This window comes from Microcaecilia unicolor, unplaced genomic scaffold (assembly GCF_901765095.1).
Source record: "Microcaecilia unicolor unplaced genomic scaffold, aMicUni1.1, whole genome shotgun sequence".
NCBI lineage: Eukaryota > Metazoa > Chordata > Amphibia > Gymnophiona > Siphonopidae > Microcaecilia > Microcaecilia unicolor.
In genome coordinates this window covers 12,254-36,266 of record NW_021963068.1, presented here as the reverse complement: position 1 = coordinate 36,266, position 24,013 = coordinate 12,254, and the positions used below count along the sequence as shown (strand labels likewise).

At 42.7% G+C, this 24,013-nt stretch overlaps 1 protein-coding gene across 1 annotated transcript in view; it reads right to left on the bottom strand.

Moving 5' to 3' along the window:
* LOC115458880 (retinoic acid receptor beta-like) overlaps positions 1 to 23,602 on the bottom strand; it is a 64,164-nt gene extending 40,562 nt beyond the window's left edge. Inside the window, exons 1-3 of the mRNA XM_030188717.1 lie at positions 23,294 to 23,602; positions 16,801 to 16,977; positions 5,578 to 5,782 (exon numbers count right to left, since the gene is read on the bottom strand). Of these exons, the coding sequence (XP_030044577.1) occupies positions 5,578 to 5,782; positions 16,801 to 16,977; positions 23,294 to 23,602 (691 nt within the window). The remainder of the gene's footprint in view (positions 1 to 5,577; positions 5,783 to 16,800; positions 16,978 to 23,293) is intronic.
* Positions 23,603 to 24,013: the final 411 nt, after the last annotated feature.

The following is a 24,013-nucleotide window of genomic DNA, read 5'->3' as shown; positions in this document are numbered from 1 at the left end:
TTTTAATTAAAGCATTTTGACCCCAAAGGGATAAAGGTTAATCTTTCCATTTATCATATAATTGTTTCACCCCTTCAAGATTCTCTCTGATGTTTAGCCGGATCTGTGTCTAAGTATACCCCCAAATATTTCAAACTCTCCTGTGCCTTTCTTAATAGTAAATTTGGTGTATTCCTTTCACTTGCACCATCAGCATATAAAATTTCACACTTGTCAAAATTAATTTTTAACCCAGAGAAACTGTCAAACTGTTCTAGTAATTGCATTACTTTTGGCAGAGTCTGTTCTGGAGAGCTCAAGAACAAAAGCATGTCATCTGCAAATGTATCTTCCATTCATGACCTCCCATCACAATGCCAGCAATCCCTGCAGTTGCTCTTAATTTAATCGTTAAAGGAATGAACAAAAGGTGAGACAAAGAGCAACCCTACTGAGTTCTCCTGTGAATCTCAAAGGAGGGAGCTTGTAATTCTGGTTTGGCATATAGAATGTGTATCCAGTTCTGAAAATGGTCACCAAGATTATATTGACCTAAACCCTGGTCCACATAATCCCAGGCTACATGATCAAAAGCCTTTTTAGCATCTAGGTTTACCAAAGCTTTCAATCTCTGACCTCGCTGCTACAGTGTCACTACTGAGCAAATGATGTTCACTGAGGAGTAATGTCCTGGGACAAAACCAGCCTGATCAGAGTGAATCAGAATAGGCAAGAACCAATTTAGTTGAGTGGCAAGTAAAGAGATCAGAATCTTTAGGTCCTGGTTAAGAAGGCATATAGGCCTGTAAGAACTCACGAATTCCGTGTTTTTGCCCAGTTTGGGCAGGACTATAACATGTGTTGTATTCTGATGGGTCCCCAACATACCTGTATCTTGAACTTCCTGGAACATCTAGTGTAGGGGCTGAACTGCTAAATCTTCCATAATTTTATAGAACTCTCCACCATAACCATTTGGGCCAGGGTTCTTAGCCAGCTTCAGCCAACAGATAGCCATACGGATCTACTCTATCTTGATAGGGGCATCAAGGAATGCAGCTAGTCATCCATTCACGCCGCATAGAGCTCACCATAAAACTGCATAAAAGATTGCACAGTCCCAATCTGTTGAGTTGTGACTCCCTGTGGAGTCTGACCAAATTAGATAAAGGTCATCCTGGTGTTTTTTTTTACTCCCATCTAAGCAGTTTGTATTTATACAAGAAAATATCTGTTTCCACTTGATGGGTTAGGAGATCATTCACCCATCGCTGGAGCTGAAATATCTTCAGTTGCTGTGACTCCATCAGGGTTCTGGTATGCCTACGCCTAGCCCCCCATTTGACAAACTTCCTCATGAGAGACTCCTGAGAAAAATAAAGAATCATGGGATAGGAGGCAAGGTTCTATTGTGGACTGGGAATTGGTTGTTGGACAGAAAACAGAGGGTAGGGTTAAAAGGCCAATGGAGTAGGGTGAATAGTGAAGTGCCACAGGGATCAGTACTGGGACTGGCGTTATTTAACATATTTATAAATGATCTGGAAATCAGAACGACGAGTGAGGTGATTAAATTAGTAGATGACACAAAACTACTCAAAGTTGTTAACACACGTGTAGACTGTGTAAAACTATAGGAAGACCTTAGGAAATTGGAAGACTGGGCATCCAAATGGCAGCTGAAATTTAAGTGATGCACATTGGGAAGAATAATCTGAATCATAGTTACCTGATGCTAGGGTCCACCTTGGGAGTCAGCACCTAAGAAAAAGATGTAGGTGTCATTATAGATGATATGCTGAAGTCTTTTTCTCAGTGTGCAGCGGCAGCCAAAAAAAAAACCCAAAAATGGGATGCTAGGAATTATTAGAAAAGGGATGGTAAATAAGACCAAGAATACTATAATGCCTCTGTATCGCTCCATGCTGTGACCTCTCCTTGAGTATTGCCTTCAATTCTGGTCGCAATTAGAAAAGTTTCAAAGAAGAGCAACCAAAATGAAAAAAGGGATGGAATTCCTCTCATATGAGGAAAGGCTAAAGAGGTTAGGGTTCTTCAGCTTGGAAGAGAGACAGCTGAGGAAAGATATGATTGAGGTCTATATAATCTTCGAGGAAATTACTTGGAAATACTTTTAAAACAAATAGGAGGAAATATTTTTGCACTCAAAGAATAGTTAAGCTGTGGAAATCACTGCCAGAGGATGAGGTAACAGAGGTTAGCATATCTGGGTTTAAAAAAGGTTTGGACCAATTCCTATTGAAACAGACATAGGGAATTGCTTGCCCTGGGAATGTTGCTACTATTTGGATTTCTGCCAGGTACTTGTGACCTGGATTGGCCACTGTTGGAAACAGGATAGTGGGCTAGATGGACTATTGGTCTGACCCAGTATGGCTATTCTTATGTTCTCATAGTATACCACTCTATCACGTGCACTTCAGTCTTAAATGGGGAACAGAATCATAGGGAGAGACATGCGCACCATAGTGACAACTCATTAACTAAGTGAAACAAGACAGGGAAGAATGAATAACACAACAGCATATACCTTTTGACTGTTAGTCATATAGCAGTAAAACAACAGGAGGGCCTAAGACAGGAGAGGGAGAGACCGCTAATGTACTGATTGGTACAGACGATTAACTAAAACCATGTTTTAAGAGCTGAATTCTGCTCTGAGAGTTCGGTGTGAAGAATCTTTGGGAGTAAGTTCCACAGCGAAGGAGCAGTGCAAGCACAAGCTGTTCCAGGCACTACTTTGTAGGTATTGGCCCTGATATGAAAGACTCTCCTGATGTCCCTTCCAAGCTTAATTTCTTTGATGGCAATAGTGGACAGCAATTGGAAGGGGAGGTAAATTAAGTCTGCTGTCTGGCTGATGTGAGGGGTGGCAGGCTAAATGAGGGGACACTTGGAAAATAAGGAGATGACGGGGGCTGGCTAACTAAAGGGGGTGCCTGGATGTTAGGTTGTTGGGACTATTGGGGAAAGAAAAAACTGGATGACAGAATTTGGGGGGCATGAGAGAAAGACATTAGATGCAGGGTGTGGAGGAATGAGAGAGAGCAAGACTGGATGAAGGGAAAGTACAGGTGAATGAGAGAGAGAGAGAGAGACTATGAGGAAAGGGTGTGAGGAACAAGAGAGAGGGAGAGACTTGTTGAGTGAAGGCGGGCCATGGTGGTAAGTGAGTCATGAAGGCACTTGTCTCTGGCACACTTATTGGGTGTCACTGGCATGTTGCTGATAATATGCCATGTGAGGAAGGGAGAGAGGAGTTGCTGGCTTCTGCCAGCACTGTGCACTGATACAATAAGGACCTGATTTATTAAGCTTTCTTTTCCTGCAGACAATGGGGAAAAATCAGGCCCTAATGGAGCTATGGTAGACCTTAGGAAGTGGAGGACTCCTTCATTGAATGAAAATATATGGAGGTCGGTTCTAGAGCAAGAAATCATGTTATGAAGCTGTCCAAGGGTCAAGCTCAGCAGCAACATCAGGAAAGTGGTGGATGAATGTAACAACCTCCCAATAAAAGTGGTGGGAACAAATATATGGTCATGGAAACATGGTAAAGCATAGGAGATAAGCACAGACAAACCTAGTTGCAAAAGGTGGCAATGAACTTGGGCAGACCAGATGGGCCTAATAATCCTTATCTGCTGTTACAGTCTATGATTCTATGTGGAATGATTATCAGCTCTCTCAAAATCAGAACTTCAAGTTGGAAACCACTTCCCTCATGCTGGCCAAAGTAGTTAAATGTGTTGTACCACAGGAGTAAAGGGTGGAATTTTCACTCCAGGTACCCATAAGACTGGGCTATATAGACTTAACCTAGTCCTATGGATCTTGGACAAATTCCTGAAGAAAAAAAAAAGAAAGATTCAAGATGATTTCTTCTAGTACTATTCTTCCATTTATAAATAAAGAAAACTGATTATATGCATTGGATCTCAAGGTCGCTATTCATACCTTCTATTACTAGAAATTTGCAGTAGGGATATTGCACCTCTAGGATTATGTTCTGCCTTTTGGCCTTGCAATGGTTTCACAGGTTGATTGAACTTTGAAAGCTATGTCTGGTCCACCATGTTAGGTCCATTATGATGTCAGTTGGCAATTGAACATCTAGCTCCCCTGAGGAAATTTGCAAAACTGTGAAATTAAGTTTGTATCACATTATTCTCTGGACACATCCTCTGATCAGGGAATGATAAGTTGAACTTCCTGTCCTCTGTGGCTTTTTTGAAGGGTAGATCCCCTTTGATGCTCATTTTTATGATTTTTGGATTGCCTTCCCCCTTCTTGTCCTTGTTACAAATTAAAGAACAAAACAGAAATGGAATAAATTCCCAACACAAATATGTGTCTTGCTCATTGGTGATTGGCTTCTTTCTTTATTTATTTTGAAGCCAACTCTTAGAAAGTCTCAGTAGTATGATAAGTGAACTGCTCCTCTTCTGGGAAAGCAAAGTCCTCTTTGGAAGTTGTTCTTTCCCTAATTTTTACTTGGTTCAATGGGAACTGAAAACACCAATATAGCTGCCCCTGCGACATTTGAAGATTTATGCACGCTCAATAAAGACTTTTCCATACTTATTAGAAATCTCTGCTCAGTACTATGTGCAGTTATGCAATTCAGTGATGTAACTAATAAACTGATGCCCTAGGAGTACAGTTGTTACAAATAAAACTTTGTTTCTTAGCCTAGCTACAGGAAATCAGCTTATAGGATGCGATGTCACTTTCCATACATTATAAAAGTGACCCTACAAGTTGTTCAGTCAAATCAAGTAGTACACTGTAAACCAAATGTGAACTATTCTATGTTTCACAAAAATTGTCTAAAGAAAACACATTGTACAACAGGGAAGGGAAACCGTACGGATGTACTTATGAAGAAAACAGATAAATAAAAAGCTTTCTCATTAAATAAAACACATGAGATAGTATCTGTGCTTGAGGGAGAGGCTTAAGAGCTCAAAGCCCAAAGTATTTATTGATTGGTAGGGTCATGTAGGGTCATGTACAATCACATTTTGTTTTGTTTGTTTTATGTTGTTTTTTACTTTAATTTTATTCTGTTTCTGGAATATCATGCACTAACTTTCAAATACTGTGTGCTATTCCTGAAATGAAATGAAACACAAGAAAACAAATTTAATTTCTATTTTGTCCATTTCTTTTGAAATTAATCGAAACAAGGCTGATTCATTGTGTTATTCACTATGCTTCAAAATAAATGCGCATTCCTGAAGAGAAGTAGTAACTTTATCCATCAAGACTCATGGTAGAAACATTCTTTACTGTGTCATAGTCCACATTAAAAAAGCATGAATTAGATATTTTAAATCAAAATATTTCAAAATAATCTGCATAACAATGACAGAAAATCCTATAAGTGTATGGAATTGAATATTTGTTATGTGTGGAACATCTGTAAGAACAAACTTCTCTTAAAGTATCAAAATAAAACCAATATAACCAGAATTACCAAATACACTCATACATGTTTCTTTGATGTTGTGTTACAACTATGGAAAAAATATCACTGTAGTTTCTGAAGAATGGCACAATATTGCAGAACCATACCTTCACAAATTAAACAGATGGCACTAAGCAGGCCTGTTTCTGTGTCATCCATTTCCAAAGGCAGAAGCTGATTGGCAAATGTGAACACGAGGTCAGTTAGAGGACCAAATCCAGCATTGTGCATCTGAGTTCGGTTTAGGGTAAGGCCATCTGAAAAAGTCATTGTGTCTTGCTCTGGTGTGTACCTTGTGCAAATTCGAAGAATCTGTGGAAGGAGAACAAAAGTTTTATGGCTGATGGCCTGAGATCTCTTTTCCAATTAAAATTATTTTTAAATCTCTTTTATTCAGATAGGAGTTTTGTCAATAGTGCTGGATGTCTGTAGCTTGAGTTCTACACTGGCTGGATATTTTTCAGTTCAGATTCATTTTCTGGATTTCTGAAATAGCTACGTCTAATTTGAATCAAAAACAGTTTTCACAACACATTTGGATTGGGTAGCCTCAGTCTGATTCAAATTGCTTAATATGGCTTGGCTCAGGTTTTGATTGGGCTAAATTGTATGTTGATAAGAAACAGTTAAGATTTGCTCAGCATACACTAGTTGGGAAGATTTTTTTTGTTTGGTTGTAATTTGTAATCTGTCTTTTGGCATCAATTGGCCATTCTAGGTGTGTGTTTTGCTCAGTCATACACTTGAGTATTCCTAGAAAATTCTGGGATGTGTCAGGCAGGCTAGAATGCATTGTCCATTTTCTGCTAATATCTCTGAAATTCAGCACCCAGTGTTTTGTCAGAGACTTGAGTTGCACTTAGTTGAAATTTTGGTAAGCATGTGTGTGAACTAGAAAGCTATATAGGAATAGGGATCATGGGAATCCCATGGACACCACAGGATTCCCATGGGGATGGAAGAAGTTGCCGCAGGATTCACAGGGGAGTGTGGTAAAAAAAAAAAAAATCTCTGGTGATGCCAGAATGAGGTTTGGAACACACTGAGTGAGGCAACTGGTGCACCAGAACAAGGCTTGGAATGCCCAGAGGGGCACCTTGGAACACTCATCCAAAAAACCACAGGAGACTGTTGGGGTCAGGAGGAAATGGAGGGCTGTGAGTGAGTGAGTAAGTAATAGCATTGACTCCTATGGGTGCAGGTGGGGATGAAGAAGATTAATTGCATGGGTGGGTGAGGATGGAATAGATCATATGGGTTGGGTTAGATTCCACTGGGGACAGGCGGGGATGGGTCCCCATGCAACTCTTTAGTGTGAACTGGTTCTGTGAAGCACTGGGATTTAAAGGACTGTTCATTTCAAGAGAATTCATTAGTTCCACTCTTTTCCATCTGGACTTGGATGTAGGGTTGGCATAAAAGGGGGAGGAGCACGCAAACAGGGCAACTGCCCTGAGCCCCCATGCCATGGCGGGGGGGGGGGGGGGGTGGCAAATGTCCAAAATAGAAAAAAAGGGAAGCCTGTCAATATGCCTTTGGGGCTCCTTCCCAAATTTCTGCTCTGGGCCTCAGCACATCTAACACAAGTCCTGCCCAGCACAATGCAACCTGCCTACAATCCATATTTTTTAAAAAGCTTTATACAAGTACAAGTTAGCATATGAAGAAATATTATTTTGAATACCACAGAAGCATTGAGAATTTTTCAGGTACTCTGCTTCAGTCTAGTCTGTGGCTTATTCTGTGCTTTCATTTCATCCTGGCAGCAAATTTTCATATGAGTGTGGAGAAGAGTCAAAAGTGGACTGTATCCAAAAGAACTAACTATAGTCTTGATTTTCTCTGCTTATTTTTTCAATTCCTAATGGTAAAAATTAATACTGTATAAAGATTCTACTATTTCACCATGTCATGTCCTGTACAGCAGCTATTCATTGTGCTTCACATCAAAGTATGTGTCTAACAGGCTTATTTTCGAAAGTGATCGCCGGCCATTTCCCGACATAAATTGGGAGATGGCCGGCGATCTCTCAAAAGCGGCGAAATCGATATAATCGAAAGCGGCGTTTTTAACAGCATCGCTGCTTTCCCATCGCCTCGCCGGCGAAAGTTCAAGGGGGCGTGTCGACGGCTTAGCGAAGGCGGGACATGGATGGGCATGGGCGTGGCTACCAGATGGCTGGCTTTCGCGGATAATGGAAAAAAGAAGTGGCGTTAATCAGTATTTCGCCGGGTTTACTTGGCCCTTTTATTTTCATGACCAAGCCCCAAAAAGGTGCCCCAACTGACCAGATGACCACTGGAGGGAATGGGGGATGACCTCCCCATACTCCCCTAGTGGTCACCAACCCCCTTCCATACTAAAAAAATAAAAACCTTTTTTTTACCAGCCTGTATGCCAGCCTCAAATGTCATACCCAGCTCCCTGACAGCAGTATGCAAGTCCCTGGAGCAGTTTTTAATGGGTGCAGTGCACTTCAGGCAGGCAGACCCAGGCCCATCCCCCCCTACCTGTTACACTTGTGGTGCTAAGTGTTGAGCCCTCCAACCCCCCCCAAAACCCACTGTACCCACATGTAGGTGCCCCCCTTCACCCATAAGGGCTATGGTAAGGGTGCACAGTTGTGGGGAGTGGGTTTTGGGTGGGATTTGGGGGGCTCAGCACTCAAGGGAAGGGAGCTATGCACCTGGGAGGTTTTTTTGTATTTTTAAAACAGTTTTAGAACCAGTGCACTACAAATGCTGGCTCCTCCCATGACCAAATGCCTTGGATTTCGCCGGGTTTGAGATGGCCGGCATTTTTTCCATTATTGCTGAAAAACAAACCGGCGATCTAAAATCCGGCAAACTCTGGTATTTGGCTGGGCAAAACCGTATTATCGAAAGAAAAGATGGTCGGCCATCTTTTTCGATAATACCGTTCCGGCCAGCTCTAGCGCCGCCGCCAAAATAGATTGCCGGCGAACTATTTTGCCGGCGACGTTCGATTATGCCCCTCCACGTGTGAATCACATCCATGGTCTGCATTTGTGTGCACCTACCTGTCAAATACATGTATTTACAGACATATGCAGTTATATCAGGGGCGTAGCTAGGTGGGGCCACGGGGGCATGGGCCCCCACATATGTAGCCCTGGCTTCCTCTATTTTCGACCCCCCCCCCACCGCTGACCCTCCCCCGCTGCTGCTGCCTGGTACCTTTGCTGTTGGGGGTCCTCACCCCCGCCAGCTGAAGTCTTCTTCAGAGCCGGTCTCCAGCACCTTCGCTGATCTGTTTCTGTGAGTCCTGAGACCGGCGCTGAAGAAGACCGCATGGCGGGGGTTGGTGACTCCCGACAGCAAAGGTACCAGGTGGCGGGAGGGGGGATCGAAAGTGGTGGTGGGGGAGGGGGGTTGGCGGCTGGGGGAGACGGGCTAAACTGTGCCCTCCCACCTCAGGCTCTGGATCTCCCCTTCTGCCAAGGTCTGGCTATGCCCCTGAGGTATATGCCATTTTTCTAACCATTTATAGGCATATTTGGTGCATAAATGTTAGAACTCGTTTTGTAGAATTACCCCATGTGCATTCTTGAACTCTCTTCCATAAATAGAAAAAATTGGGGTTCTTTAGTAAGAAGTAATTAAAGAATGGAACAGCTCAGTTGTCCACTGAGAGAAGGGAAACCACATTACAGGAGCAGATGGAACCCTCTAGGGCATGTTTTATGTCAACGCTGTCCCGATTTAATATAGTAACATGAGTAACATAGTAGATGATGGCAGAGAAAGACCTGTACGGTCCATCCAGTCTGCCCAAAAAGATGAACTCATATGTGCTACTTTAGATGTATACCTGACCTTGATTTGTATCTGCCATTTTCAAGGCACAGACCGTAGAAGTCTGCCCAGCACTTGCCCCGCCTCCCACCACCGGTGCTGCCACCCAATCTCCGCTAAGCTTCTGAGGATCCATTCCTTCTGAACAGGATTCCCTTATATTTATCCCACACATTTTTGAATTCCGTTACTGTTTTCATCTCTACCACCTCCCGTGGGAGGGCATTCCAACTATCCACCACTCTCTCCTTGAAAAAATACTTCCTGACATTTTTCTTGAGTCTGCCCCCCTTCATTCTCATTTCATGTCCTCTAGTTCTACCGCCTTCCCATCTCCGGAAAAGGTTCGTTTGCGGATTAATACCGTTCAAATATTTGAACGTCTGTATCATATCACCCCTGTTTCTCCTTTCCTCCAGGGTATACATGTTCAGGTCATCAAGTCTCTCCTCATACGTCTTGTAACGCAAATCCCGTACCATTTTTGTAGCTTTTCTTTGCACCACTTCAATTCTTTTTACATCCTTAGCAAGGTACGGCTTCCAAAACTGAACACAAACAGATAGGGAGCTAACAAAGTGTCTTGAGGAGAGGACTAATATGAGCGTAGCGACACTGGTAGAATATAAGTTGTGCAGCAGAATTTGGGATGTGTCCAACTTTTGGTGACCTACATATAATCTGGGGGTAATTACTGCCATCTACATATACATGTTCTTTCACACTTATGCAAGTATTTTATAAAATCAACTAGGCATATTCTTGGCTTTATTAAAATAGGCATAAATAGGTGCATGAAAATGCATATTACCTAGGTGCAACTGTAAAAAATTACCTTTGGCATTTCTGTTTCTAGTAATTACATTGTTGTTTTATGTTCAAGACCAAAAGATGCCACCCACAAAACACTCAGCTATAACTCAGAAGAGGTCAGGCCTCTCCCAAGTAGTGAGTCAATGTCACAACCCCTAAGAAAAAAATAATAAGCACTTAGTCGAGTTACATGGTAGGACCTGATGGGTGCTTTTTAAGGCCACAAATATTTGAAAATATTTATAAAGCATATTCTTGCAATAACGTTAACTATTTGGAAGCACCATGTGATGATAAATAAGTTCTCTTCCCACAGCTTTGTAGCAGTAGGTGCTTGAGAAAATGTCACAGTTTATAAATTACCGTCTGTCTTCTGCTGCAAGAGGGACTTAACTGTGACTTATCATAATAGTGGTAGCAGTGACAGGCATGCAATCAGTAATAGATGGCTCTGTCTTTTCGAGAGACCACACACAATAATGATGAGACAATCTGCAATGAATGAAGGCCTCTCAGGAAAGGGACAATGAGAGGTAATACCGAGGACTGTAGGGCAACCTCAGCCTTTCCCTTTTTTCACTGCCTGGAGAATAGTTCTCCTCTCTCTTTCTCGCTCTGTTATCCAATATATCACTGTCTTAGATAAGGGATGTTCAAAGCTACTTCTGACAGAAAAAGAAGAAAAGGTCAAAGCAGTTAATACTCTCTTCATAATGATGGGGCTTGAAGCTGCACATTTTCAGTATGGCCATGATTATGGCTTCGGCTATAATTATCTGGAATGGACTCCAGGCAGAGACCAAACAACAGGTATACAATAGTGAGATCTGATGAGATAATCATGGAGCGCGCTCCGCTAACACCAGGCTATTAGAGGCACTTTGAGATAGTTATTGGGTTGTTGGATTTTTTTTTTTTGGTTCCAGTATCTAAGCTTTCTGGGATATGTAGTTCTACTTTTTCATACAAATGGAAGGTTAAAAAAAAAACCCAGAGTATGTAGAAATGAGCCAAATAACAGGATGTGCCTGAAATGATCCTCAGTAATGTAGTGGTGCTGGGCCACTGTGGACAGTGGTTTTCCCTTTCTTTGAGCACTCCAGCATATATTCGGAAACTAAGCTAAGTACAGCCTTTCGTCCTATCCAGCTTCCTGCATTTAAGCATATATTACTTGTGGGATATTTTTTTGACTACTAAGTGTTTGGATACAGTGGTAGCAGACATTGTGATTATTTAGGGTGTTAGTTTATTCTTGCTGGCTTTTTTTTCGGCAGTGGCTTTTTCCTCCCCCTGAGGTGTTTATTAGGGGGCAGTTGTTTTCCACTGTTGTTTTTACAGTGGGACGAAAGCCGATGATAGACATCCCATTGAGGTTTTCAGTAAAGGTCTATGACTCTCCTCAGACTTGTTGAGGTTTATTTTATTTAATTATATATATATTCACCCACTACACAATATCTGCTTCCATAGAATATACAGCAAAGCATATTCTATTGTTAAGATTACTATTCTATGACCTTCATGTGCAATTTTGCACACTAACCCTGGGATTCTATATATCGTGCCTTAATTTGCGTGCGGAAATCGAAGTGTGTTCTATAACAATATGCATAACTCAATTGGTAAACTAGCTAATCAGCACTGTTATTGGATGGTAATAAGCAATTATCAGCACTAATTATCATGAATTAAAATGTATGCACACAACTCGTTAAGCATATTCTGTAACATGGTGCATTTAAATTCTACGTTGCATAGTTGAAAAGGGGCCATGGGCAGGACATGGGCATTTTTCTAAAATATTGCTCATTGTTATTGAATACACCTGCTCTGCGCCTAATTTAGGCATTGGGATTTACGCCAAGTAAACATGGCTTAAATGGCCACGACTAAATTTGGTCATGTGGAAAGGCGCTCAGCGTATTCTATATACCGCATGGAAATTTAAGCCTATTCTATAAAATATAGGCATACTTTATAGATACGCCGAGGCATATTTTTTTTTCTGCATGGAATTTTCAGGCATCTCATTTGCTTAGGTACTTTGAGTGGAAGAGTAACCTAATGGTTAGTGCAGTGGACTTTGATCCTGGTGAACTGAGTTCAATTCCCACTGCAGCTCCTTGTGACTCTGGGCAAGTCACTTAACCCTCTATTGACCCTGGTACAAAATAAGTACTTGAATATATGTAAACCGCTTTGAATGCAGTTGCAAAACCTCAGAAAGGCGGTATATCAAGTGCCATTTCCTTTCCCTTCCCTTATGCCTAGGCTGGCTGACTCTTGAAGGACATGTCATCACTCACAATATCAGAGCCATGGCTGCGTTGGTAGCCCACTTAAGATCAACCTCCTTAGAGGAGTTTGCAAGGCTGCAACGTGGTCTTCACACCCCACTACTGCTTGGATCAGGACACCCGATGCAACTGTTGGTTTGGACAGGCAGTTCTGCAGAATTTGTTCAGTGTCTAGAATCCAACTCCACCCTCCTAGGCCCGGTTTTATTCTGTTCCAGGCTTCACCTACACAGCTAGTATTGTATATAGTTCAGGTTGATTGGAGTTTTAATCTTGATGTTTCAAGACTCTATTATCCTAGCTTTCTTGTTTTCAGTGAGACCGGTAGCTAGGGATTCTCAAATGTGAGAATAATGCAGCCTGCTTGTCCTCGGAGAAAGCAAAGATACTTACATGTAGCTGGTATTCTCTCACCTCCCATAGGTGTATTTTTTGTTGTACTTTTTATGCTTTCACCTGACTGAGGGATCCTTGCTTGAGTGTCGGGAAGGTACTAATGCATGTGCGGTGGGATACTGCTAGAACTTTCTTTAGTGCTAGCGATTCAGCGTCCACACCAGGGCTCTGTCAGATGACATCACCCACATGTGAGAATAAGCGGCCTGCTGTCCTTGGAGAACACCAGCTGCAGGTAAGTATCTTTACTTTTTCCCTAATTCCTGACCTATCTCAAACTAACCCCTTATTACTATCAAATAAAATGTAATTGTATAACTGGGCATGTCCATTTAGACTCCCTGATGTGACACAATGAGATCCTATTCTATAGGAGCACATAAGTGCCCAGATCCCATTTTAGAATACTAGAGCAACCCAGCATTGGCACACCTTACATTACATGCGCTCAGGTTTAACTGCCGGCATCTGGTTGCAGGTAATAATGGTCACGGAGCAGGCTGCTCAGGAGACCTAGAGTGGACGGCAGCTTCTGACCCGGTCACGGAGTCCAGTGAGATGAAGCCTGATGGTTGCTGGACCTGACCGAGGGTACAGACAGGGAGATGGAGTGAGAGGTGTTAGGGTGGTGGACTTTGGTCCTGGGGAACTGAGGAACTGAGTTCAGGCACAGGCAGCTCCTTGTGACTCTGGGCAAGTCACTTAACCCTCCATTGCCCCATGTAAGCCGCATTGAGCCTGCCATGAGTGGGAAAGCGCGGGGTACAAATGTAACAAAAATAAAATAAAATAATAAATAAATGAACCCCCCGGACATCCAATCTGAGCCATGCCATCCCTGTGGGACGACCGCAACCCACACTCCCTCAGGTCCGTGGCGCGAACGATCCTGACCCTGATGCCCGCCATCCAAAGGAGAAGTGTTGGACGGATGGTGGAGCCCAGGCCCCCATAAATAGGGTGAAGAACGCCGACAGCCACTCACCCACCCCACTGCATCGCCAAGCAGGCGCTGGCGGCCCAGGCCCCCCGCCGTGCGCAGTGCGAACAACCAGCCACCCACCTGGAGCGAGAGCCGAGAAGGAGGACGGGGAGCACTGCATGTGCCACTGTGCGGCGGCAGAGTCGGTGTAGGGAGCTGCAAACAGGAAGGAGAGATGACCGACCGCCGGACCGGGGCAAGAGGAGAGGTGCAGGCATATCACACACGTTGCAGCGTGAGCGATGGAGAGCAGTCATGGGAACAACAGTCACATGTGCCGCATGTGGGGAGCCGCAAACAGGAAGGAGAGATGACCGACCGCCGGATTGGGGCAATAGGAGAGCAGAGGTGCAGGTGCATCGCACATGTTGCAGTGTGAGCGACAGAGAGCAGTCATGGGAACAGCAGACATGCGGGACCGAATCCCATGTAGCAGCGTACTGGTCCAGTAACAAAGGATTAAACACGATAGGGGTTGGCGTGAAATATGAAACTAGGAGTCAGGGATCATCTGGTCCCAAGCCTGAAAAGTCACCACTGGAGCCGGTCAGCAACGCTCAGAAACCTGCTGATGCTTCAGCAAAAATCACATTAAGTAGGATTGAGGAACTGAACCCACCAACCACTGTTCCAAGGGAATCCATAATTTAGAGGAGTGATTCTGAAACCATTCAATAGCAGCATAAGCCTGATCAGCCCAATGGTACAAGATGAAATTAGGGATACCCAGCCCATCCCTCTTATGAGCCCTATAAAGAACAGAGCAAGACAACCGAGGATGCTTGTTCTGCCAAATAAAGCAAAAGATCTTGACATGCAAAGAAACAAAAAAATTTCCAAGGTGGGGCGATGGAAAGCACATGGAAAAGACACATCAGGCGAGAAAGTATATTCATTTTAAAAATAGAAATCCTAGTAAACCGGGAAAAAGGCAACAAGGACCAATGCTGTAAGTCAGCCTGAAAAGCGCACAACAGATGAGAATAATCTGCCTGAAAAAGATCTCGATAAGGCGAATCCCTAAATACTTAAGACAGCCCACAGTCCACTTAAAAGAAAAAGATGCCTGTAACGGCTAAGCTCATTTCTTAGCATAGCTTAGTAAAAGAGCCTCGTAATTCAGATATTAAAATATTCTTTTGGTTTATGTTTGATCCTACTGTTTAGGCCAGTGGCGCAGTTACGTGGGGCCTGAGGGGCCCAGGCCCCATAGATTTGGCCCTGGTCCCCTCCCGACGACCCCTTTGAACTCCCCTCCTGCCACCAACCCACCCACCGTCGCCGCCCGCCCCGCCTCTTCAGGTACCTTGTTTGCTGGCCCGCCAGCCGAAGAGAGTCTAGTTCTTCAGCGCTGGAGTAGCGCCTTCATTCAAGGAAGTTCCTGGCGTGATCAGCTGTTTCTGACACCTTACGTGATGTAAGGCATCAGAAACAGTTGATCACGCCAGGAACTTCCTTGAATGAAGGCGCTACTCCGGCGCTGAAGAACTAGAGACTCTCTTTGGCTGGCGGGCCAGCAAACAAGGTACCTGAAGCGGCGGGGCGGGTGGCGATGGCGGGAGAGGGTTGGTGGTGGGAGGGGGGTTCAAGGGGATCATCGGGAGGGGGGGTTCAAAGTGGTTCGGCGGGAGGGGGGTGCAATATGGCGGTGGCGGTGGCGTCGGCTGGGGGGGGCGTCGGCGTGGGGGGGGGTGACTAAACAGTGCCCCCCCACCTAGGGCTGTGGCCCCGCTCCCGGCGTGGTCTGGCTACGCCCCTGGTTTAGGCAAAAGACCACAGACATTTTTCATCCTCTCTTTCATATCTGTACAAAGCACACAAGTACTTGTTCCTAAACTGAGTCATCACTGAAGGATAAAGGGTGCTATCTTTCATATGACTTTCTCAGTTCTAGTTGATAGGGGCTGACAGCCAGGGAAACCCAGAATACAGCAGCCAGATTGATATTTGGAAAACCAAAATTGAAAGTGCCAAACCCCTTCGCGAAAAACTGCATTGGCTTCCCACCAAAGAACGTATTGCCTTCAAGGTTTGCACTCTTGTCCACAGGATTATTTACGGTGAAGTTCCTGGATACATGTTGGACCTCATAAAACTACCACCCAGAAACAGTACCAGCCTATCCCGAACATATTTAAATCTGCATTATCCAGACTGCAATGGACTTAGATACAAATCAACTTATGCATTCAGCTTTTCGTACATAAGTACACAACTGTGGAACGCTTTGCCCAAAACCGTGAGATCTATCCATAACCATCTTAACTTCAGGAAACTACTGAAAACCAACTTGCTTAAGAAGGCCTACCCCCATGACCCAAATTAACTTTCTACTTCCTGTGACACAGCAAAATATGGACCGTACTAGACTTCTATCACCATCCCCTCTTTATTTCTTTGTTGCTTTATACTTATGTTTCTTACATGATTACTACTATACTATGTATTTGTATTATTGAACCGGAGACTACCTCTACGGTATTGTGTAAGCCACATTGAGCCTGCAACTAAGTGGGAAAATGTGGGATATAAATGTGTTAAATAAATAAATAAATCCCACTCCTGCTCTTTGCGAGACTGAGCAAGTCAATTAGGGGCCCTTTTACTAAGGGCCATGTGCCACTTGGTGCTGCTAGTGTCTAATAGCAGGCATTAAGCATTAAAAAGGGTACCTTAACCTTGTGATCCTGAACAAGTCAATAGCTCAGGTATAAAATTAGACTGTGAGTTTTCCAGTGACAAGGGAATATGCACTTTACCTGAATGCAACTCACCTTAAGCTACTACTTATCATTTCTATAGCGCTACTAGACGTACGCAGCGCTGTACACTTGAACATGAAGAGACAGTCCCTGCTCAACAGAGCTTACAATCTAATTAGGACAGACAAACATGACAAACAAGAGATACTGAAAAAGGTGTGAGCTAAATTCAAATAATAATAATAATAATAAACAATATACAGTTCACATATATTATACTTATAAGACATACTTATACTATGATGAAAAACTGATACATACCAAGATATCCAGGCACGCCGCTTTTAGTAACGTGATCTGGTCTGCTATGGTCAAACTTGTAAAGCCAGGCAATCGCTTTGCAAATTCCACTATTTTAATAATGCACTTTGTTGCAAGTTCACTGAATTTGTCCCAGAGTCCCAGGTCCAGTCGAACACGGTGGTCTGCACTGGAGTTCTAAAGAGGACAGAAGATATAACATGTTACCATAAACAGGTAGCAGCTGATTGACTAAAACAACTGTGACAAGTCCAGTACCAGAAATCCTTTAGATCAGTGTTTCCCAAGTTGGTTCTGGAGTACCCCTTTGCCAGTCAGGTATTCAGGATACCCACAACGAACATGCATGAAATAAATTTGCACATAGTGGAGGACGTATATGCAAATCAATTCATGTATATTCATTGTGGATATCCTAAAAACCTGATGGCAAGGGGGTGCTCCAGGACCGACTTGGGAAACACTGCTTTAGCTCAGAGGCTCTCAACCCATTTCTTAGGCCACAATCAGCCAGTTGGATTTTAAGGATATCCATATTGAATATGCATAGGATGGATTTGCATGCAGTGGAGTTAGTGCACACTAATCTATGTCATGCATGTTCATTGTGGTTATCCAAAAAGATTGACTGGCTGGGCATTTCCTGAGGACTGGTATGAGGGAGTCTATGGGACGGTGCCCCTATCCCTTAAGAATACTCCGTCACAGAGTCAGAACCACCTTAAGCCCCATAGTTCCGCCTAAAGAGGAAGTGACACAGGAGGGGTGGCACCAGGAGGACAACTGCCAGAAAGTATAAAAGGCGGGACCAGAGTTGGGTTAAGGAAACCCAGGGAACTGAGATGCTGCCCTACAGCATATGCCTTCACTACTTATGTGTAGCTACCAGAACCTGGCTCAGGTAGGCCAACTTTAATTGAATAGTTGTGAGAATCCTGTTCTTGAGGCCTGGCTGGAGCCAGACCTGCTTTTGTGAAACCTTGCAGAAAGAGACCACATATACTATGCGTTTTGGCCTGTCAGCCACAGGTTCATGTAAAAGATTGACTTTGATTCTCAAGAGACTTTATTCCTCATTTTCTGTACCTGTGAAGTTCCTTTGTGTTAACAAAGAGTTTTGCTTTACTTTTGTAACCTTGTCTGGCTATATAATCCGAAGGCCCACCCTCAATCCTCGTTCACTTCACACTATCACAACTGGGTTGAAAACCACTGCTTTATATTAATGAGGTAATATTTCCTGTATTTTCTGGAAGTGTTCAAGTTTGGATGCTGCTGTCTTTCGCTTGGTTCAGCTGCCTAAAAATTCTAGAAATATTTCTCTATTACTTATGACTGCAGAGCCCATCTGTGCTGGAATACAAATGAATTTAAGAGTTCCCAAATGTCACTATCATTTTCTCTGCCATTCTGTAATGATCGCATTGAGCGAGACAATTTACTGATGTACCTTAGAAAAAATGCACAGCTGAACTCAAATATTCGTTCTAGCATTGATATAAATGTAGCTGGATGTTTTGGGGCATGTGGTATTTGTCTGTGTCTGGATAAAGTCATTTCTGCGAGCCTTCTACCATTTACTTCACTTTGGGTCTGACTTCTAAAAGGTTTTTCCCATAGGCACAAAATGTGAGAAAACCATTTCCAAATCAAGCCCTTTGTGTGTTGAACATTTCTCTTCCCTTCCGACAGTCAGGATACAAAAAGGGGGGGATTTATATAACTATATCTCTATCTGAATGGATCATTATTGTAGAACAGTAGTTTCCAAACCTACCAGATTTTCAGGATATTCATAATGAATATTCAGGAGATATATTTGCATGCACTACCTCCACTGCATGCAAATTTTGCTCATGCAAAAGCATTGTGGGTATCCTGGAAACAAAATACCGGGGGTCTCTCAGGACAGGTTCAGGAATCACTGTTCTAGAGTGCTGTAATATGTTTTATGTTTATGTTTTTAAAAAAAATTGATATTCAGAGATCTAGGTATTTACATTAAAATCAAAACAAAAGGAAAAATGCCATTAATGATAGGACAGAATAAAAACACTTATACATCAAATCAGATCACTACAATGCCCAGAGCCAACTGCTACAGTCTTTAGCCAAAAGCTTGTTCGTAATAAGTCTTGAGGAGGGATTTGAAGCTGGGGAATGTTTCTTCACTGCCAATGTGCCCAGATAGGTTATTCCACAGTTTGGGAGCCAGATAGTAGAAAGCAGTAAGGTGAGTAGACTCACAATGAGTCTTTTTAGGCTTAGGAAAAACGAATCGTTGGCGTCGAGAGACCGAAGTTCACGCAATAGTGTATAGGGAGTGATTAAGGTAGACAAATTGGGGGGGGGGGGGTCCCCCCGGTGTAGTAAGCCATATGTGCAAGCATGAGAATTTTAAAAGAAATACAATATTTAACAGGAAGCCAGTGTAAACGGGACAGCAGTGGTGTTGTGTGCTCAAACCCAGAGGCTTTACCAAGGAAATGAGCTGCAAATTCTGTAAAGTTTGAAGCCGTTTATTGCATCATACTGTATTATAATCAAAGCATGGTACAGTATTGAAATATGGTGATCTATCACGCTTGGGATACTCATTCTATTAAATTTCCTTGTCTTTTGTATTGCAATATTTAGAATAGTTATATCCCCCTCCCCCTTTTTCAATCCAATGGAAGTTGGAAAGAATTATATAAAAGGGACTGGCAGCAAAATAACTATAAGAATTTAATGGAATAGGGTGAAAGTTGGCAAGTGGGAAAAACCAAAACATCATATTCAAAAAATGGGTCATATAGGACTGAAGGTACCAGAGAAAAAAGCTCCACCTTCAAAATGCATTTCTATCTGAAACGGAGTTCTAGCTTCTGTAGAATAGAAACTTAGATACAGTGAAACAGAAGTTAGGAAATTCCTCCTTTCAAACCGTTTCTCTGCTGACCTCTACTCTCCCTCCCCCCTAATGGCTCCCACACTTGAAAACTGCCCCCCCTCCCAGCAACTGCCTCACCCTTACTAAAATGCCCCTGTAATGCCCCACTCCCTCAAATTGCCCCAATCCCCAAAACTACCCCTCTTCATCTGCCCTGCTACCTTGCAATATCCCTACCCACAAAACTATCCCTGCACACTGCCCTCACACCCAAAACTACCTCCTGCAACTGTCCCATCACACCACAAACCACTCCCACCCCCTCTCCCAAATCTGCTGCACCATTCCACAAATTGTCCCACTCTGAAAAACTACCCCACCCACAAAACCTATCCCGTAACTACCACATACACATATATATGTGTGTGTGTGTGTGTGGGGGGGGGGGGTTGGAAAAAAACCATGAACCTTGATCTGCATGCTTTCTCCACTTGTTTTGCATATTTTGCCCTAATTCCAAGTTGTTTATGAGCTAATATTCTCATTCTAGTATCACCCGATCTCCTCCAGTCCTCCTGCTCCATAGGTCAACATAATGGACTCCACAAACTCTGGACCTAATTTTATAACCAGCTGCATAAGTGGATGTGGTCAGTATACAGTATGTAGGAAAAGCAGCAATTTAATAAAGAGAATACAGATATACTTTTTCCTTAAAAAATCATCACTTTTAGGTGTAACTCCCAGCAAAAGCAGGGGTAAATATACATGCGTAAAGTAACTATGTAAATGTTTTGGAGTATTGTGTTCAGTTTTGGAGGCCGTATCTTGCTAAAGATGTAAAAAGACGAAGTGGTGCAAAGAAAAGCTACAAAAATGGTATGGGATTTGCGTTGCAAACCGTACAAGGAGAGACTTGCTGACCTGAACATGTATACCTTGGAGGAAAGGAGAAACAGTAGTAACATGATACAGATGTTCAAGAATTTGAAAGGTATTAATCCGCAAGCAAACCTTTTCCAGAGATGGGAAGGTGGTAGAAGTAGAGGACATGAATTGAGATTGAAGGGGGCAGACTCAATAGTAATATATCAGGAATTATTTTTTCACGGAGAGGGTGGTGGATACGTGGAATGCCCTCCCGTGGGAGGTGGTGGAGTTGAAAATAGTAATGGAATTCAAACATGCGAGGGATAAACACAAAGAAATCCTGTTAAGAAGGAATGGATCCATGGAATCTTAGCAGAGACAGGGTGGCTATGCCAGTAATTGGGAAGCAAAACCGGTGCTGGGTAGACTTCTACGGTCTACGCCCTGATCATGACTAAATAGATATGGATGGGCTTGAATGTAAATTTTAAGGGGCTTCAACATTAGCTTCAGAACTTTTAGTACAAGAAGAGTGCTAGGCAGACTTCTACGGTCTGTGCCCTGAGAATGGCAAAGAGAAATCAAACTTGGGTATACATATAAAGTATCACATACCATGTAAAATGAGTTTATTTTGTTGGGCAGACTGGATGGATTGTACAGGTCTTTATCTGCTGTCATTTACTATGTTACTATGTTTTGTTACTTTTAGTTATAAAGAAGTACAGGAAATGGTTACTTTTACTGAAGTAATAATTTTACCAATTTTTACTACTTTTACCTAGTTACTTCTGATGCTTGCAGTTAAAAGTAAAAGTGGCGAGAGACCTAAGGACCCTGTTTGCAAAGATGCATGTTTTTAGCGTGCACTAACCATGTAGACATCCATAACTATTATGGGCATCTACATGTTAGCATGGACTAATTTTTAGTGCACGCTAAAAACGCTGCTGGTCATCCCATGGAAAATGTAACATTGGTGCGACAGTCCACTGGATTGTCTGCTTGTCTGGCCTTAAGAATGAAGAGTTTCCATACATATGATATTCAAACAGAGTTTGCCATCAGATGAAAAATAGGACAACAGATAATGATTTCAACTTTCTCTGTAATTGGACAGCATGACAATGATAACAAAGATGCAAGTGATGAATTAGCACTACTGCTAATGCAGATGATAATGACAACGATGATGATAAGGAAGTCAAGTGCTTCAGAAAGACATTCCTTCGATTAGTACCTGCAGACCCAGTTAAAAGGCATCAGTAATATTGTGGCCTGGCCTGATTTGAAGGAACTTTTTATCACACTGAACAATCCACTTCCTGAGAGTGCTGTGGTGAATTAATGACTCACAAGCGCACTCACATGAGTGACTGTCATTTTCAAAATTTAGTTTACTAAAAGTGAAGTAGATTGAATTGTAGAGCAATTGTTGGGATAAAAATGTTAACAATAGTTGCATTCACTGAAGTTATGATACGTTTACTTTTTACTCAAAAAGTATTATATTAGGCAGTAACTTTTTTACTTTCACTTATGTAAATGTTTTAATGTGTTCTTCATTGTATTTTTACTTAAGTAGTAAAATATACATTTATTTTTACATTTAACTTAAGTACTTTGACAACACTGTCTGCGGGTTATACATGGGTGCTTTGCACTTTGTAAAATAGTTGTATGTAAAACTGAGACTCTGCCCAGCTCTCTCCATGGGACTACCCACTTTAAATACATATAAAAGTATGTGTATTCTATTCTCAGCAGGTTTACTTTACTTTTACGTTTATTGGATTTATATCTCACAATCATCCAAGTTGGGGACTCAGTTCGATGTGGCTTACATAAACTCAAGCAGATATACAAATACAGATCAAGGAGTGTAATAGGGCAGTGAGCAGATACATTTGTGGAAACAAGAGTAGGGAAGGGGATCTAGAGGAGGGTAGATAGCTCCTTGGTATTAGGCATGAAGCCCATAGGTAAGTTAGCAGAGTTAGCGTAGGAGAGGGAAGGTATATGTGTTCAGATTGTGATTATCAGGGATGCCTTGCTGCACAGATTTAAATCACATCTCTCAACAGGAATTTCTTGTATAAAAAAAGTTTCCAGTTTTTTAACGAAAGCTTTCGTAGGAGGTGTCGTGTCATATGCCTTTGAGTGATGCATTCCACCATTTGGCTGCGTTATATGGAAGGACGGCAGTATGGGCTGATTTGTAGACCACCCCTTTGCAGCTGGGGAAGTGGACAATTAGGTGGCCTCTCAGCTTCTCCTTAAGGTTTGGTAGCGGTAGCTCTACTAATGACGTCATATAGCTTGGCGCAGTGCCATAGACAACCTGGTGTATGGAAGTACAGAGTTTGAAAACCACTCTCACTCTTATAGGTAGCCAATGCAGGGATAGCAGCAGTGGTGTTGCTTGGTTGTATCTGGATGCGCCACAGATCAGGCGCACAGAAGTATTTTGCACTGTTTGTAGCTTTTTGAAGATGTATTCCCTGCATCCCACAGAGACTACATTACAGTAGTCTATCTGGGACAGAATAAAGCTTTGGTCCAATAAGCAAAAGGTATTTTTTGAGAAGTGGGCTTTTAGTCATCATAGTTGTCATAGCAATCTGAATACATTTGACATTAAGACAGATACTTGAGGTTCTATATGTGCTGGTCCAGCAGTATTCCCAGCACTTTGATGTTTGTGTCAAGAGAATATTCTATTCAATCTCTTGAAGAAAATTTGTTACTTACTATTGGTTTGGATGAGCTGGTTATCGTCATGAACTTCATCTTTTCTCTGCTGAGTTTCAACTTAAAGGCCATGACCCAAGATGCCATCAGTTCAAGCACAGGTTTGGTGTCTCCTAGCATATCTAGGATGTCATTTACGAAGGGGATGCACATGGTTGTGTCGTCTGTGTAGATGTATGTTTTAAAACCGCTCTCTTCCAGTTTGTGGCCTAAACGGGCCATCTGAATATTAAATAGTGATGGAGATACAGGGGAACCTTGACGCACACCGCATTCTGGGATCCATTCTGATGATAGAGATCCTGACATCTTCACTTTGTAGGATCTGCTGATCAGGAGTCCCTCAAACCAGGCTAGAACCTTGCCCCCTATGCCTAGATTGTCTAGTATTGCCTAGTATGCCTGGATTGTCTATTACGCAGTTGTCTACATGTGGAAAGCAGTGTCGTAGCTAGGAGGGGAAGTCGTTCCTCGAAACAGATTTTAGAGAAAGTGGTCCCTATGCCACTAACTTTTCCTCCTGGCTGCTGCCTTCTTCAGTCTGCGGCAGGCTGGAGATAGTATGAACTTCCCTTCCTTCCCCTAGCTGACTGACTTGCACCACTGCCTCCCCAACTTGGCTGCAACAAAATGAAGCCGTGCATTTTCAATATGGTAATACTAGAGCCCAACTAAGCAACTGGTTATTTCACTGAACCAAACTTGCTTTCCTTATGCCAT